The sequence below is a fragment of the Hakea prostrata genome, chromosome 1 (genome assembly GCF_041222555.1).
Source record: "Hakea prostrata isolate BN-2017 chromosome 1, UWA_Hpros_2, whole genome shotgun sequence".
In the NCBI taxonomy this organism is placed as follows: domain Eukaryota; kingdom Viridiplantae; phylum Streptophyta; class Magnoliopsida; order Proteales; family Proteaceae; genus Hakea; species Hakea prostrata.
This window is the reverse complement of record NC_142600.1, coordinates 18686465-18703384: the sequence shown is the minus strand read 5'-3', so window position 1 is coordinate 18703384 and position 16920 is coordinate 18686465. Positions and strand designations below refer to the sequence as shown.

Sequence of the window (16920 nt, the reverse complement as noted above, 5' to 3'; positions counted from 1 at the left end):
GACTTTGTATAAGTGCTTCTAATTATCAATCAGGTTGACAATGGGGGATGAGTGAGTCAGGTGCAAGTTCTTAAATTATATTTTAATTCATCTCTTCCTAGAAGCAACATAACTTTCACTCTGAGACTTTGAATTTTCAAAAATTTCTTTTCTGTCTGTCTGTTTTGTGAGGTTTAGATCTGTGAGCACTCAGAACTGAATAGAATTAATGAATCAAGCTCATGCAGTGCATTGCTGCATTTCTCATCCTACTGCAAAGAGTCAAGATGCATGCATGTTGATCCCTTTTTGCATCTCTTGCTCTTTGGATCACTGTAAAAGCCATTCAGTTATTCATGAATATAATCTATTCATTGTTCACTACTGAACCTTATGACCTTAAAATTTTGTTTCTGGAAACAGTATATTATAGAGGGTTAGTCAGAGAAGTAAGGTCAGTTCAACAGTCGAAGCTCATGGGATCCTACATGTACTAAGAGGGTTCAGAGCAAGATGTCACAGTGGCGTCTTTCTTTACCAAAAAAAGTCATAGTGATGTTTCTACAGATACTCTGGAGTTGAATGTATCTCTTTTTCTTAAAAATATTAATTAGTTAAGATTATATTATTTTAAGCTAACGGGGCTCAAATCTGGGTTCCTAACCAGTGGGTGGAAAATTGGTTTATAAGTTATAACAGACTCCTCATGTTTTTCATTAATTTTTTTTCTCTTTGTTTTCATTTTTGGGTGAACATATTATATAGTTAACTAATTAAATATGAGCAAGTTGGGATTTATGAAAGCCATTTGCTTTTGAGTGGAGTAAAGAAATGAAAGACTAAAGTGAGTTGATAAGTATTGAGTGGTGGATTTTCAGTTTCATAGAATCTTATGTTTAAAAATAACATGTGAAGTACTTTAAGAAAATGAAGTATGTTCAAAAAATACTGCAAGTGCTGGTGCTTTTTTCTGCTCGAAAACCTACTGTTTTCTTGGTTGTGAGAGCCTGTAGCTAACAACCATTAGATTAAACGACTGAGAAAGTCGGTGCTGATGAGCACTGGAGTCATCATCTCATCATCTTGTGTCTGATGATAATATTATATTATGTACGTACGTATTTGTATTTGGTCCCAAAGGAAAATTAAGCCTCTCCCCAGTTTCTGGCTTTGGGTTTACAATTTCACATTTCAGAGAGGCTGGGGCAATCGTTTCACATCCTACCATATCTGGGCATGAGCAGTAATTTATACTGAAGATAGAGATCGATACATGGCAGTGTTATCATAGACCATACTCTCAAATACAAACTAAGTTCTTTTGATGAAGAGGATGACTCTTAACTCTCTTTCTGGCCAAGTGATCAAGGTTTGTTAGGTTCAAAGCATTAAGCAACAAGAAGGTTCAGACAGCTAGTTGGATCTTGATGTCTCAAGGCAGTAGATCTTATTGGTTTTATGTCTTATTGTCACTAATATGTCCTCAGACTTATGGATAGGACATTATATGTTGGTATTTCATATGAAAGGCCAAAAATAATCTCACATCAAATGTGAAGAAAATATATGAGTAAATCCATAAGTACTGTTGTTTTGGTAATTAGATCCCTACAAGTATTTAAACACTCTCTCCTTTATGAACAACTTCTCTTAGGATGAACCTAATGAGAGCCACTCTCAACAGACACACACTTTCATCACAGATTTTACAGAATAAGGGTGAATCAAGTGTTGACTACAAGTTACATTTCTTAATGTATGGTTCTAGTTAAGGAGACCTGCAGTTTGACTTATGGTGAACGAAATATTAATCAACACAAAAGCTAATTTCAGCATCAATTTCTGATGTCAAAATCAGTATCTTTGGTTTATCATGACTCATGATCATTACAAGCCTTTAATTGTAGACTCTACAAGGTCAAGCGGATCAGCCCACTTTAACCCCACTTTAAAACCCACATTCTTTACTATCTCTTTTTGGCGTTTTAATATCTGTATTTAAATTCCAAGTTGCTTACTATTATGTTAGTAGAACCGACCACCTGACACTTGTACTTTCTAAAACATATGAAAATATGATACAATCATCATTTTAATCTAACTTACTAAATTCCTCTATTTTATTATCTTGGCATGGTGAAAAAAAGTTATACAGAATGATGCCCAGAATGATGCCAGTGAGCTTCCTGATGAGGCAGTGTTGCCGCCCTCAAATTTCTGTCCAAGATGAGTGGTCAATGATGTGTCAGTTTATAACTTTTGATTTTCACACAAAATAGTGGGTAATGGAAGCATGGTAATGATTTAAGATTTAAAGTTGAGAGAAGAAAAAAATGAAATTTCTCTGTGAAAAAATGTATCATTTATTTGATATAGAGAGTAGAAGATGATCGGGATTCTCACTTGCTCCTGAGTCAATGATCCTTTCTAATCTTCCTATGTAAGCTTATTTCAACAATTTTAACTGGAGGCTGTTACGATGTCTTGACCTCAAAAAAAATACAAAGGAGAATGAAAGACAGCCCTTGATTGATCCAAATTAAGGGTTTATTTTGAGTAACCGAAGGAAAAGAAGAAGCACCATATCTGACTCCAGAAAAATAAAGGGTTGCCTCATTTACTGAAAAAGAAAGGACAAATACATATGTAAAGAAGAAAAAAAATTGTATCTACCACTTTCCCTTGGATGTTGGCATTGTTCTGGAGTATTACAGTTCTGGGTGTCTTATGTTTGTTTGAATGTCAGCAAGGTTTATTTACACATTCAGGATTAGCGATTCCAGTCTTAGTTGCAGGAGAGTCAAGTATTGTGATCACAACATGAGGACTTTCATCACCTGAAAGTGGTTTTATGGATCCCCTGTGTAGTAATTGTGGTTTTTCAGGTGTTACTGTTGGGTCGACATTCTTGAAATGAGCTAAGTTGGCGAGTTCATGGACAGATTCTGCAATCTTGTCGGTGCAGTTAACAATCTCAACTAGCAGTGAAGCAACTGTGGCCCCTGGCATTATGGCTAAGAGGTCTGAGTTCTCTAGTATTGCGGTTTTGAGTGTGGCCTTAAGGTCACTGGCAGCGTTTTTGGCACTTTCAACTGGGAGATCAGCCAAGCAAGGTTGCCTCATCTCTGTGATTGCTAAGGCCAATTCCTTCAAGGCTTTGCCACATCCCAAGCTCATGTCTGTACAGGCCTTCTGAATTTTCTTTCGGAATTCAGGTGGCATCTGCAAGAATAATAGACACAAGACTGGTTAGACTTAAATGGAGCAAAGACACACATACAAGGGAAAATGACAGAACAAAAAAAAAAAAAAAAAAAAAAAAAAAAAAAAAAAAAAAAAAAAAAAAAAAGAAAGAAAGAAAAAGAAAAAGAAAAGAAATGTTGTTTTTTAGCCCTAGAGTATCCATACTTCTTTTTATTGGACGAAGTATAATTATATTTTTTGAAAATGATATAATGATAAGTAACTTTTAAAGTATTTTATTTCATTGTCATCATGTTAGAATATCTGGCTTTTGTCCAGGAGATCCGATTCAATTTCTAGCAATGGAATTATTTACAGATTATTAAAATAAAAAAAATTAAAAAAAAGGAATGATCAAATTGTTTGAAAATTCTCCTCTTTGACTCAAATACCTTAAGTCAATCAAAAGAAGGTTATTTCGTTGAGGATAATAATAATAAACACCTTACATAAATTATATTCATTCAAATAAAACTGAAAATTTTGAGAGGTGTGGTGATGGAGATATTTCTTTGACGACTTCTTATGAGAATCAAGGGAAAAAAAGAAGGAAAAATGGTCTAGTAGTAATACCTGGAATTCGGAGTTCATGCAGCCATTAAGAGCTTCAATTAGGTATGCGCATTTTCGATTTAAACTTCCAATTTGCAGATATTGCTTCCATGGATGACGAAACCTGAAACTCCCGTGGCCTGGTTCCCATCTTGCAAAATTAGCCTACAAAAAATTGACAAACATCAATTAACCGGTACCTCTAAGTTAAGCTCTCTTTTATGTAAAGCAGATTTCATTGGTTGTACTGATTCTTTTAGTGAATGAATTTTCTTCTTACCAAAAAAAGTTAAAGTCCCTTTTTCCCTTACTGTATTGATGATTTTGAATTTCATGGTATATCCTTAGATGCCATCAAGGATTCCAATGTTTTATTAGACAATTAATGGCTCAAGGCCTCAATATCACTCCTATGCAATTTTAGTTTATATCACTGTCCACAGTTCTTCTTTAGTAGCTTTTGGCTAGCATGCATCTATTTTTTATTTTTTTTTAAATGAAAGTGAGGAGTGACTATGGATAATCAAAACTCATTCATTTAATGTTCTTGATCACTCTCTTTTAATTGGAAAATTTGAAGAGTGAAATCTACCAAGTTATTCTTAAGCGACTAGGAGGTGACTGCCTTTGCTGTGAGATTCTTTTAGAATCATTACTGCTTATTCTTGGTAAGTGGAGTTCCATGTATAACAGCCATTGGAGATCATTAACAATCAAAACAGTAGCAATACTTTATGACATGTAGTGGTGTTGGTTTCATTGCTGGCCACAAGAAAAAGCTGCCCCCAGACAGTTCTGCTTCTGCCTAGATAAAACCTAGAGAAGAAGAGCGAGAGATTCTACTCACCAAAGATTCTTCAGTGGGTTTTGAATTGAGAACACTTTTATATGCCACAAGCAATGGGTTTTCGTCTTTAGAAGTCACAGGTTTGTCTCCATCCTCAGGGCTTCGGCTAAAATATTCTCCTTCAAAACCTGCAAGTTGTAGTATTATTCTTAGTGAGTTTTTCTGTAGATTCGAATATAGAAATAGAATGAAACAAAAGCAAAGTATGTTGGGTGGTTTGTGGGTTGTATTGAAATCTTTATTTTATGTAGAAAGGTACAATGCACTTGCTAATTACTGATCAGTTAGAAGAAGAATTTTACCTTCTAGGAAGCTTGCAATCTTTTCCATGTTTTGTGCTACCATGTTATGAAGGTCTTCACCGGCCCACACAGGACAGACGAAAATGGAGACGGCCACACATGTAAAACCACCAATGATGATTGTTGATAGTCTCTGATGTGCCAATTCTATAATCTTGTCTACTCGATAGCCAGATACCGATACTAGACTGAATGTCAATATGAATATCACCACCCCATAGTCATATCTTTGCTTGATCCTTGGAAAAAATCGCGAGAATGTTGATGTCGCGGCTGTAACACGTCAGAATTGAATATTCATCAATTTAATCAAGCTAGAGTAGCATTAGCATGGATATTAATGTATATATGAGTATCAAATTGTACCTAGTAAGAAGGTAGAGAGGCCAAGAATGATGGGTTCTCCTCTATGTCCACAGAGACTAGCTAACTGATGAGCTCCTAAACCAAGAGCACCAGCAAGTAATGTTGCAATGGTTCTGTTTAGACCTTTACCCAAGGTTGCACCTGAAACAGACATTTTATTTATGATCTCATAATTAAGCATTTGTCTATAATGACTTGTGGGTTGCATGTATATGAGAAATGGGGGCCTAGGCCTGCAAGGAATGTTTTGAGCAAGGCTTACCAACTGTAAATTCAAAGACGACCACCACGGTTAAGATGGCCCACATACCGGCAGCTCCAAACCCATCATAGAGGGGTCTAAAGTAGTAGATTAGTGAAACCAAGGTGAGGGCAATGCCCACTTTCAGAGAGTGAATTACCCTTCTTGGGTCATCTTTACCCACCTTGAGTATCGTCTCTACCAACCCAACTATCATGGCTTTGAACTTCATAGGCAGTGCCTTGAGCCACCACCACCCACGAGCAAAAAGCCCGGCCTTCTCGTGGCTTGATGAACCGATCTCCATTCCTGTACTAGTGAGGAAAGGCAAGCTTGCGTTCACTGATAATCAAAACAGAAAAGAACGCTTCGTTGGGTTGGTTTGCTTTGCTTTTCCTTCTTTTCCGTCTTGGTAATATGACACGGATAATGGACAGCAGGAGAGAAATGTTGGTGTCTAGCTAGAGAAGAGGAATGCTAGGAAGCTTGGGTTGAACTATTGTGAGAGAAACTGAGAAGCCTGCCTTCATTTATAAGGAGAAAAGTTGGGGTGGGCTGTGTATTACTTTAATTGGCGTGTAGATGGGATGTGCTTTTTGCGTACGACAAGAAGACAAATCAAGATTTTCTTTGGGTGTCTTAAGGTTAAAACTCAGATCCAAACCGATTTCATGGCTTGAAACGGTATACACTAGAAGTCATAAAAGGAAGGCTTTCAGACATCCTTCAAATATTTGTCAGGTAATGGTTAATTCCCGATCCCAATGCCATGCCGACTCACCGTACAGTCCTACATGTCTGTGTGTCTCTCTCTCTCCTTAGTGCGCCAAGGATTCAAATTGTTCACTGTGATGGTGATACTAGCCGAAAAGCTACTGTAAAGTGTACGCATGCACTGTAATCCACTATTAATTCAAGAGTTTGCTGCGATTTGGTTTGGACAGGGAACGAGTTTTGCTTGGTGGTTTGTGGTTAAAGACGAGTTAACTACTCAGTTAGGATAACCCTTAATTCCTCAACCAAGAAGACAAATCAAGATTTTCTTTGGGTGTCTTAAGGTTAAAACTCAGATCCAAACCGATTTCATGGCTTGGAACGGTATACACTAGAAGTCATAAAAGGAAGGCTTTCAGACATCCTTCAAATATTTGTCAGGTAATGGTTAATTCCCGATCCCAATGCCATGCCGACTCACCGTACAGTCCTACATGTCTGTGTGTCTCTCTCTCTCCTTAGTGCGCCAAGGATTCAAATTGTTCACTGTGATGGTGATACTAGCCGAAAAGCTACTGTAAAGTGTACGCATGCACTGTAATCCACTATTAATTCAAGAGTTTGCTGCGATTTGGTTTGGACAGGGAACGAGTTTTGCTTGGTGGTTTGTGGTTAAAGACGAGTTAACTACTCAGTTAGGACAACCCTTAATTCCTCAACCAAAAGAAAGAACCCAAGAGATTTGTGTTTTATCATTCTGAGTCAGTGTGCACTGTGTAATATTATACATTTTCGCTGCACTGTTGAGGGGATGAAGATGAGTTCGAATCCCTTGCTTTTAGGTCACAAAATCTGGTATAGGAAGTACCTACCCCAAGACAACCCATGCACCATTAGAAACTCCCCTTCCTTGCTTCTCTGTGGAGACTAGCCACTGGCCCACTCACTCATTTGGACCATAGAAGTATAGAACCTTAAAAGAAGGTATAGCACACTGATACCACTCATTAGAGGTGAAACTGAAACCCACACTGGCACCAGAGAGTGTAAGAACTGAAGTGAAGGATTTCCATTGCTTTTAAAATGCTGTCATGCACTGCAAGATTGGAATTTGACATTCATGACCCAAGGTATATATAGATGCCCATTTATCTGTTGCATGTCAAATGTTGAAAGCCTAGCCTGGAATGAATGAGAACCCTAGCAAAAAATATCCAGAGAAAGTCGCCAAGTGGATGAAAAACTGTCCAGGGCTGTACAAAACTTCAATTTTTGGGTAAAGGGAAATGGGAGTCAAGGTGAGTAACAAGCAGCTCAGAACCAAGAGCTCTATAGCAAGGCTCAACCAGTCTGTCTAAAATTTGTCCCCGTATCCAATGTAGAATATGAGAACTACTTGATTTAACAACCATATCCCACGCACATATCAGCTTGAGCAAATAATCCAAATTGTATGATTTCTGTTGTATCAATTGGAGCAACCGAAATAGTTTTACTAGGGCTTTAAAAGCTTCCAAATAATTAAATTGTCCAAATTTCTTCACCAAATAGTGAACGATTTTGTTGCACTTAGATTGCTTTCTAACTCTATGGACACTCTTTAAGGGCCGTGGGACTTGGCACAATAGGTTAGAGAGTAATAATGATCCTAATTGTGAAACTTCCTTTTGACTTAGGGTGTGGACAAGAAAGAAAACCTTTCTTCAGGATAATAAAAAATCAGGATCGATTGAGTTTTCCTCCACCCATGATGAGTAGTATCGTGAAAGTAATTTGAAACATACAAAAATCTTAGGAAGGAGGGTTTGTATACCTTAAGATAGTGTTCAAGTCATCCTCTATGAATAGAGGAATACTTCATCAATCCAAACAATAAATGGAAGAAAAAATTCACGCACAGCCATTGACATTAGATGGAGTTAAATTAACGTATATGTTCACTTAATACATCATAAACACCTTGCACCTTATGTTAGATGTAGTTAAATTAATGTATATATGTTCACCTAATACATCATAAACACCCTGCACCTTATATTTGAAAGAGTATCACATTCCAATTTCATACAAACATGATGTTTAGCATATTTCAGACTATTCTAATCCTTCTACAGTAGTTTGGTACTTTTGTTTGATCTTTTGGTGAGTGCAATTTGCATACCTAAATGATAATCAGCTGTAAGTGTGGCTAATCATAAGTGTTCCCGATGATAACCAAAATAGGGTTCGTGAGTCATTCACTAGGTCTTTGATTGTGAAGTGAGCTTGTTTCATGTAAGTGGGTTGATTTCAACTTGGTTTCTCACCATTTTGCCATCATTGCTGTACACCAGTGACCAGTGCAATCGACACAAGCATATAATGATATAAACAGTATTGTCAATTTGACTGTCTACCCTTCCCTATTCCAAATAGCTAGGTTTCTTAAAGAGTAACTTGGGTTGATATTGGTATACAGAGATTACTAGCTAGCTCTTCGAGCTTGATTTAACCTCCACCAACCCTTAAAGGCGAATTGCCATGATGATGACTCAATATCCTTACTAAAATAAGAACTCATGCCTGGTTCCTCCATACTCTCTTTTCAAATATTCTATCTATTAATTATACTAATGTTACATTCTTATAAACAAATCAAATCTTATCCAACTTAAATCTGGAACTCATTTTTAATATTCTCTTCTCTACTAGAAACAAATTACAAGACTCAGCATGAATGGACTGGTCCAACAAATCAGTTAATAGTGACAAGGTCCTGACTCTACAATGGGCAACCTTGCTTTTCCATTGCTATGGGTTTCCAATGCATTTCTGATTTCTTTTTGGGGTTCTGAAGTAACACATTCATGACAATAGAAATTGCTTTTCATCTTTCCATGCACTCACAATCTTGTTATAAGCTGAATTTAAGAAAAGCTTACCTAAAGGGCAATCACTCGAATCAACAGATCTAGAGAATAATGAATGGACAGGAGTTTCAACTTTCAAACTTCAAAGTAAGGGGAAAACAGCGAAGCAAACCCATCTCCTCCTCTCTTCTCTCAGAACCTTATCCTGCCTCAGATTTCCCTTTTCCATGCTACCCATCTCCGTACATTGGCTAGCTCTACGGAAAATGAGGGAATGAAGCAAAACCGGCCCAACTCAGAATAAAAACCATTTTGTAACTTACACCATCATTTTGATCGATGGAGATGGAAGAACTTCACTATTGGTTGGACATTAAGAATATGTGAATATTTTTATGGAATATAAATATTCTTCTGGACACCAATCTGCCATTTCACTTGTCATTTTTCTTTTTATTATCATTTCAGGTCATTGTCTCATAAAGCAAATGGTTTGCCTTTTTTCTCCTCCTTACATCTTATAAGTTTTGGTCTATCTATCATCTTTCATCTGTGAAGCAAACAAAAGATAAAAGATAAAAGATAAAAGATAAAAGAGAAGATCAACATATGGGCACATCAAAATTTTCTTCTTTTTGTCCTCTCCGAAGGTCACTATAATATGGGGGACTTTTGTTGCACGTGTAGGACACTATGACCTCTAATTCCATTGGGTTCCTTTAAGTGGTATCTGACTGACCCAGTTGATCTGATCAGAATAAGCACCATAACCATCTGTCGAAGATCCTCATGAACAATATTTCTAGCTGGTGGAGAATTTTATAATGCTCGTCACACTGGCTTGGCTTGTCAGGTTAATAAGCACTAACACAGTTAAGTATCTAAACCGAAAACTCGTTGAACCAGAACTGACCCAGATCAAGATCACCAGCTTGGGTTACCCAACCTGCTTAAAATCTTAGTATAATAGAGATTAATGGTTAGCTGGTCGATTGGTGGGTTCGAGTGTGAGAAAACATGTTTAAATCAGGGCTAGGGACAGATTGACTCGATCGGATGGGTTACAAAATGTTCAATCACTAAAATCCTGATCTGGTCAAGCTAAAGAAGCATTATCTGAGCTAATATTCCTGGTGAGTTAGTTTTAATCCTAAAACTTTGGGGAGTGGATCTTGTTCCCTCATCTTTTTTGTTTATAATTAAGTTGTGATAAGATTTAATTGATTGAGTTGGATGGGATTGGATGTATAAGCTTAATTAACTCTAAAGTGAAGCATGGCTTTTATTCTTATATGCTTTCTTTTAACTGAATTTTAATAAAGTGCATTTATACTTTTGATTTAACAAGAAATAATATTTTTTATTTATTCATTTTCGCACATTTTTTCTTTTCCTACAGGATATTATATTAACTTACTTAACCTAATAATTTCCTAAAGCTAGAAGAAACAAAATAAACCTTGAGAAAATGTCTCATTAATTTTGTCATCAACCATAGCTAATTTGAAATATTATCCATATTGCCCACTAAATTTGTTTGGATATTATCATTAATTCTCCACCTCTTCCTGCTTTATATATCATCCCTCAAGAAAGAAAAAATGAAACCATTCAAGGGGAACATCAACAACATATGGGCATGCACTAAGTGCAGGACACTTGGGCTCCATCAAAGTGATCATTCCTGACTAACCCATCTGATTTGATCTTAATAAGCAACAATTAAGCACCATAAAACCTGTTTTAATTTAAATTCAGGCCTCTGTACCAAAATCATCCAATATCATAATATTTGCAAATCCGGTCTCAGCCAAGAAATCTGATCCGATAGATTTTACTCGTTTTGGCCAGGAAATTGTCAATGACTACCAGCCTCTCTTACTCAAGTTAATCAACAAGCACTATTCTATAGATCAAAGGAAGGAGAGGAGAGGAGAGGAGAGAAGAGGAGCAACGATATATTTTTCTTTTTACTTCCAAATCCATGAGAAAAATAGGTCCTCGTTCGCTGATTTCTAGGCCCAGAATCTTTGGGCCTGACAGGGTTGACAGCCAATGAATAAAATAAAATTTGGTAAATTGGTTTCGAGCGTAGGGATTGAACCACACAAAAAATGTGGTTCTTCAGGGCACTGACTCGGGTATTCTAGTTCTCAGTGACATCTTGGATCTTACATCTTAGGGGTGCCAATAAAACCTTGTTAGTCTGAATCACCCCAATTTCATCTTGAGCCTGATCTGAGCCTGGCTCAAACTTTTTAAGCTAGAGGGTGGGTTTAGATTACAAAATAATTGGCCCTATAGGGTCGCGTAGAGTTCGGGTCTAACCCTCAGTCCAACACCCTCAATGATTTGAGTTTGAATAATTATAATTTTTTAGCCAAGTGTTCAACTATATAATTGATAAGAGGTCTTGAATTCAAATCACCTCGGTGATATTAACCTATGCATTTTGTTTGTTTTTAATTTAAAAATCAGGCTGATCAGGTTAAACAGGACTAACTTGACCTTTTCAAGGTAAATCAGTGTGAGTCGGGCTTAGAAGAACCTTTACAAGATAGGGTTTGGTGAGGAGTATTCAAATCCTAATAAAGTTTGGTTTGGGGATTTAGGTTAGGATAGGGTTAGGTTTAGACTAATCCAACACAGCGTGGCCCGTTGTGTGTGATACATTGTTTATTGAATGCGAATAATTAATAAGATAATTTTTAGAGTTCTTTTCACGGCACCCACTTAAATTGGGCTTAAATTCTTGACTGTCCACTTTAAATATGAAATATTTCAAACTGTTAATATTTGACTTTTTTCAAAATATCAAGTAACCCACGGTTAATTTTTTGTTAACTTTGAAATTAAAATGACTATTTTGTCTATGGGGTAAAGAGAAATATAAGTTTGAAATTTTACCAAATTTCATTTAGTTTCTTAAAATTTATAAGCTTTCTGGTTCACTCAATTCACATAAATAAAAATTTCCCTGCTTGTAAAGAAAAGTTAAGGAGTTGTTTAGGGTTTGGTTAGGAGTTCTCACTGACTTTAGGCTGATCCAAACCTGCGGATAATTAATAAGATAATTTTTAACTACCCTAAAGGGGTCGTCTCATGGGTTGAGTTGGTCCAGTCCAATCCTACCATCTTGTGTGATTTTTTTTTTCTTAAACAAGACACTGTATTTTCAATATTATGATTACAGACTTATATTCCATTTTTTTTTCCAAGTAAAAAAGCCCCAATTTAAATAACTTTCTTTTTTTTCTTCTTCCTAAGACCAAGTCTCCAAATGTCTTAATTCTTGGTGTGCCATGCTTAATTAAGTTAGGTCTTTCGGTTTGGAAGTCAGTAATGTTCTAGTATTGATGATGATCACTTTACACATTCATGCACTGGATTACCAAAGATTACATTTTATAAAATAGAATCTTATGACAATAAAACTTTGCCATATTTGGTGAAATATCACTTTGATGCAATTGACCTAATGTGGCTTTGTCAGTCCCTTATGATCTTACGGATGGAACCTTGATAGAGTCCAACATTTTTCAGATACCTGAAAGCAACTGTAATGTGTCAAGACTCTCAGGCCATTAATTAGGTCCGGATCCACGAGACTTATAGTGCACTTGCTTTTTCACCAACACTTGTATTTTTTTGCTGAACTTGTTTGTTCACGAACAGTACTACCGTGCAGATAAGCTAGTAAGTGACACTTCATTTATCGATTTTCTTTCTGATTGATTTGTGGGTAGACCTGAGAATTCCCTACCAAGTAGAAAAGCTGCTGATGTAGGCTGTGGGAGAGAGACAGAGTAGCTATTGAGCATGAGAACAACAGTGGCCATGGTGGGTCTGTTTGATACATTTTCTTGAACACATAACAGTCCAATATGAATGCATCTAATAACTTCAGATGTATCGTAGTTTCCTCTCAAATTTGGATCTATCAATGACGAAGTTTCTTCCTGCGACCATTTCATCCAAGCCTACAACAATATATCAACACATATACAGGTCAATTAAAACAAATTCTTTGCATTCGCATACAAATGGCACCAAGACACTCCACATTATACATAGTACTTTAGACTCTTGATATACTCAATTGCTTGTTAAGTGTTACTACTTACATAGCTGAGAAGGCCACCCTCCATGCTTCCAGTTAGTTGATCTGAATTTTTGTTTGATCGGCCGCTCACGATCTCTAATAGTAAGACTCCATAGCTGAACACATCTGTCTTAACAGAGATTTGCCCATGCATTACATATTCAGGTGCCATATATCCACTGTATTGCATTTAGTATGATTAATTAGTTCCAAGTTTAGAGGATGGCTATTAGTTGACGATTATATATATATATATACCAAATATTCTCAAACATTTCATCCGAAGCTTTTAACAATGGTACGAGCATTCAGAGAGCTTGAACTTACTATGTTCCAACAACCCTTCCAGTTTTAGTTTGAGATTGGTTAACTAGAAAGAACCTTGCCATACCAAAATCTGCAATTTTTGGATTCATCTCCTCATCCAACAAAATATTGCTGGCTTTTAGGTCTCGATGGATAATCTTTGTTGGAGAGTCTTCATGAAGATAAAGAAGCCCTCGAGCAATCCCTTCAATGATATTGTAACGATTTTCCCAACTCAATTGCAATCTTTCATTTGGATCTATATATATACAAGAGGGGGGAAAATATAGCGTTAAGACACAAATCATGTAGTATATGCTCATCAATGTCAAAACATGAGGCAACTATTTTTGGCTATCACTGTAGATTCAAATTCAAAGGTCTCATTAGAAAAGAAAAAGAAAAAAAAAAAAAAAGTATTCAAGTTCAAAGGAAGGAAGAAGAGAGCCAAACCAAAAATAAAGTGGTCAAGACTTTTATTAGGCACAAATTCATAGACGAGCACTTTTTCTTCTCCTTCAGTGGAGAAGCCAAGAATCCTAATAAGATTCCTATGCTGCAACTTGGCGGCTAATTTAACCTCATTCTTGAATTCTATTTCACCCTGATGAGAAGTTCTTGAGAGCCTCTTCACAGCCACTATTTGTTCATTCAAAAGATTTCGTCCCTAAGCATAAAATATAAGTTAAAATGTAATGTCATCAATGTTGTTTTTAAATTATTTGCATGTATTAATTTGAAATTGAATACTATATAGTGTAATGTAGAATACTTAATAAGAAATATCAGATAACCTTGTACACAGTTCCAAATCCTCCTTCTCCAAGCTTATTTTCATCTGAAAAGTTGTCTGTAGCAGCTCTTATCTTATCAAATTTGAATTGTATACAGTCACCACTTGTAGTCTCAAACTGATCACCTTCATTTAAGCAAATGTAAAATATTTCACAACCAATAACAATTCAATGAAAATAGATGGTTATTTTGAATTACACTTCATGCTTTTCACTGAAAAAAGTTGCACTCAATAATGAGATGATAATGATCCAAACCTGGCTACAAACTAGTTAATCGGCAAATTAATCAAAAGATAAAACTCATGACAAAGAAATTTCCTTGACATGTTATCTGGATGAATTTTCAAATGATTGAAAATTATAAATCATATTTTCTTACCTTCAGCTTTGAACTTCATCTTTCGAATAGTTCGACAGCGGACAAAGATGATTATGACCACAATAAATGTCACAATACTAACAACAACTAGGATAATGGTAAGTTGAGTTGAACGTCTCCCTTTCCCTGCATATATAAATCAAAATTGAATTTTTATGTTGATTTGTACCATAACAATTCTAAGTCCACTACCCTCTCATAAAAAAGATAATATTTATCTACTCATAAAGAACAGATAAACTCGAAACCCGAAAGTGACGAAAACACCATTAAAAGATCTTGATGATCTGAACACAATTCAAAGCCGTTACATCCTGAAATCAGATACAAAAGCGTCCTGGTTTTGCAAGATTGGCCTTCACCGGCCCAGTAACACTGAGAAAGTATAACGAAATATTCTAAAGTAAAATTTCTTTCATTGCAGCAGAAACATACATACCAGTTGGGAGGACTGGTGGAGTAGTTGCAGCTGGAGGTGGTGGAGTAGTTGTTTCATAGAAAGGACTGTTGAACTCGTACCTTAAGTTACAACTTGGTTTAAGAATTCTACCACCCAGTTTTGGATAGAGAAACCTAGGAACGTCAAGACTGAGGCTCCCAGTTAAGCAATAATTGCAGTCCATGGGAGTTATATCTGGGGTGCATTGCACTAACGCGTAAATAGTATCAAAGCCCGTATAGTATTCTTCTTGACCAGCTGCATAGTACCGAGGAGTAGCAGCAGCAAATGAAGAACCATTGATTGCTTGATACAGAAGCCGATTCAACAAACCTGACACTGATTGATTATACTGATCCAATTTGGTGACATCTTGGAGAGCAGCACCATAACGGAACGGTTCTTGTTGCAAAACTGAGAAGATGGATTGGTTTGCGTAGCGAAACACACAATTATCATAATAAGCCACCGCTGCAGTGTTGTTGGGACAAAGTTGTTTGATCTCTGCACTGGCTGTCTCTATACAAGTTTGACATTCATTAGATGTGAGGTCGCCTCGGCAAAGAAAAAGACCATAGACCTTATCAGCACCATCGCCGACGGTAGTGTTATAGAATCCGGTGCCGGAGGTATCATTAGCATGAGAAGATAAAGATTGTAGGAGGAGATCGAGGTTGGCTAAGTATCTGCTGCTATTTGAAGTGCGACTAGCATAGGAAAGCAAAGAACAAGAGTGTGCAATGGGATCGGCGGCAGTGATGGTAACACTGCCCAACATGAGAAAGAGAATAATAGAAAAGATTGAAAGGGTGATCAGCAGTTGCCCTCTGTAAACCATTTTGATCTTCTGGCGAAGGAATTGAAGATAGAATGGAGGAAATTAATGATTTGGAGACGGAGAGGTCTTTAAGCTCACTTTAACCAAAAAATTTCAGAATCAGAAGCCTTTGGTCCTCATTGGCGGCAAAAATGACTTTCAACTTCCAAGACAAAGTCTCCTTGTGCGACTGACTCCAAGTGTCTTGTTGCTGCTACTGGCTTTCCAACCTCCCTTGGAACGACTTTTCGAGTCCAAGTCTTCCATGAAATGGAAGAAAGAAAAAAGATGAGCGGAGAGATCCTTCCTTCACCCATCTCTATCTCTATGAGTATGGAACGGGGTTCAAATCCTCTGCAGCAAACCTACCCAGCAGTCATCTAGCAGCGTATTTTCATACCACTTGTTTCATATATTCTGACGTTGGATTCATACCATGTTCGTTTTATGAATCAACCCAAACCCACAAATGTCCTGGACTTTCTTTCCCTCAGCGAATCAATTGAGAAGAAGCAAAAGTATACTCTGAACCGTGAAACAAGGCAATCACGGAAATCATCTAAGAAGAATCTCCATCATTTTTGGTAATAAAAGTGATTGAAGTATTAGCTTCAACGAAAGGCTGTCAAACGAATAGACCATGAAACGGTGCAACTAGACTAGGAGCTTGGACTTGATCAGGTTCTCTATTTTTCCAAACGAGATCCTTTCTCACTCCTTGAAAATGAGACCTGATTTTGGTCTAAGGACCTGATCAGGTTCTCTATTTTCCAAATGAGATCCTTTGTTCAAAAGTCCTAGTTTTCATGTCCCACCTGAGAAACTAGGTTTGATTAAATTTTATTTCTAGTTTTACTTCTTCAACGGGGTCCCTAGATCCAACAATCCATTTACTTTTGTGAAGTTGATAGCTGATTCAGCCATTCCTTACATTCTTTGCACCCATCATTCTGAAGAAGCCCTTGATTTTTCGTACGGCAACTTCTA

General features: G+C 36.8%; 2 protein-coding genes across 2 annotated transcripts; both read right to left on the bottom strand.

The window, feature by feature from the left end:
* Window positions 1–2351: 2351 nt before the first annotated feature.
* Window positions 2352–6015, bottom strand: LOC149028051 (aluminum-activated malate transporter 8-like). Its single transcript, XM_089147663.1, has 6 exons — window positions 5552–6015; window positions 5290–5430; window positions 4924–5196; window positions 4622–4749; window positions 3796–3939; window positions 2352–3201 (listed from the first exon to the last, which is right to left on the bottom strand). Exons 1-6 carry the CDS (start codon window positions 5835–5837, stop codon window positions 2722–2724), a joined length of 1452 nt encoding a protein of 483 aa, XP_089003789.1. The 5' UTR covers window positions 5838–6015; the 3' UTR covers window positions 2352–2721.
* Window positions 6016–12547: 6532 nt separating this feature from the next.
* LOC149028050 (cysteine-rich receptor-like protein kinase 19) lies at window positions 12548–15975 on the bottom strand. Its single transcript, XM_089147658.1, has 7 exons — window positions 15114–15975; window positions 14678–14809; window positions 14296–14420; window positions 13955–14168; window positions 13523–13760; window positions 13218–13374; window positions 12548–13073 (listed from the first exon to the last, which is right to left on the bottom strand). The coding sequence occupies exons 1-7, from the start codon at window positions 15952–15954 to the stop codon at window positions 12771–12773; spliced, it is 2010 nt and encodes a 669-aa protein (XP_089003784.1). The 5' UTR covers window positions 15955–15975; the 3' UTR covers window positions 12548–12770.
* Between the last annotated feature and the right edge of the window lie 945 nt (window positions 15976–16920).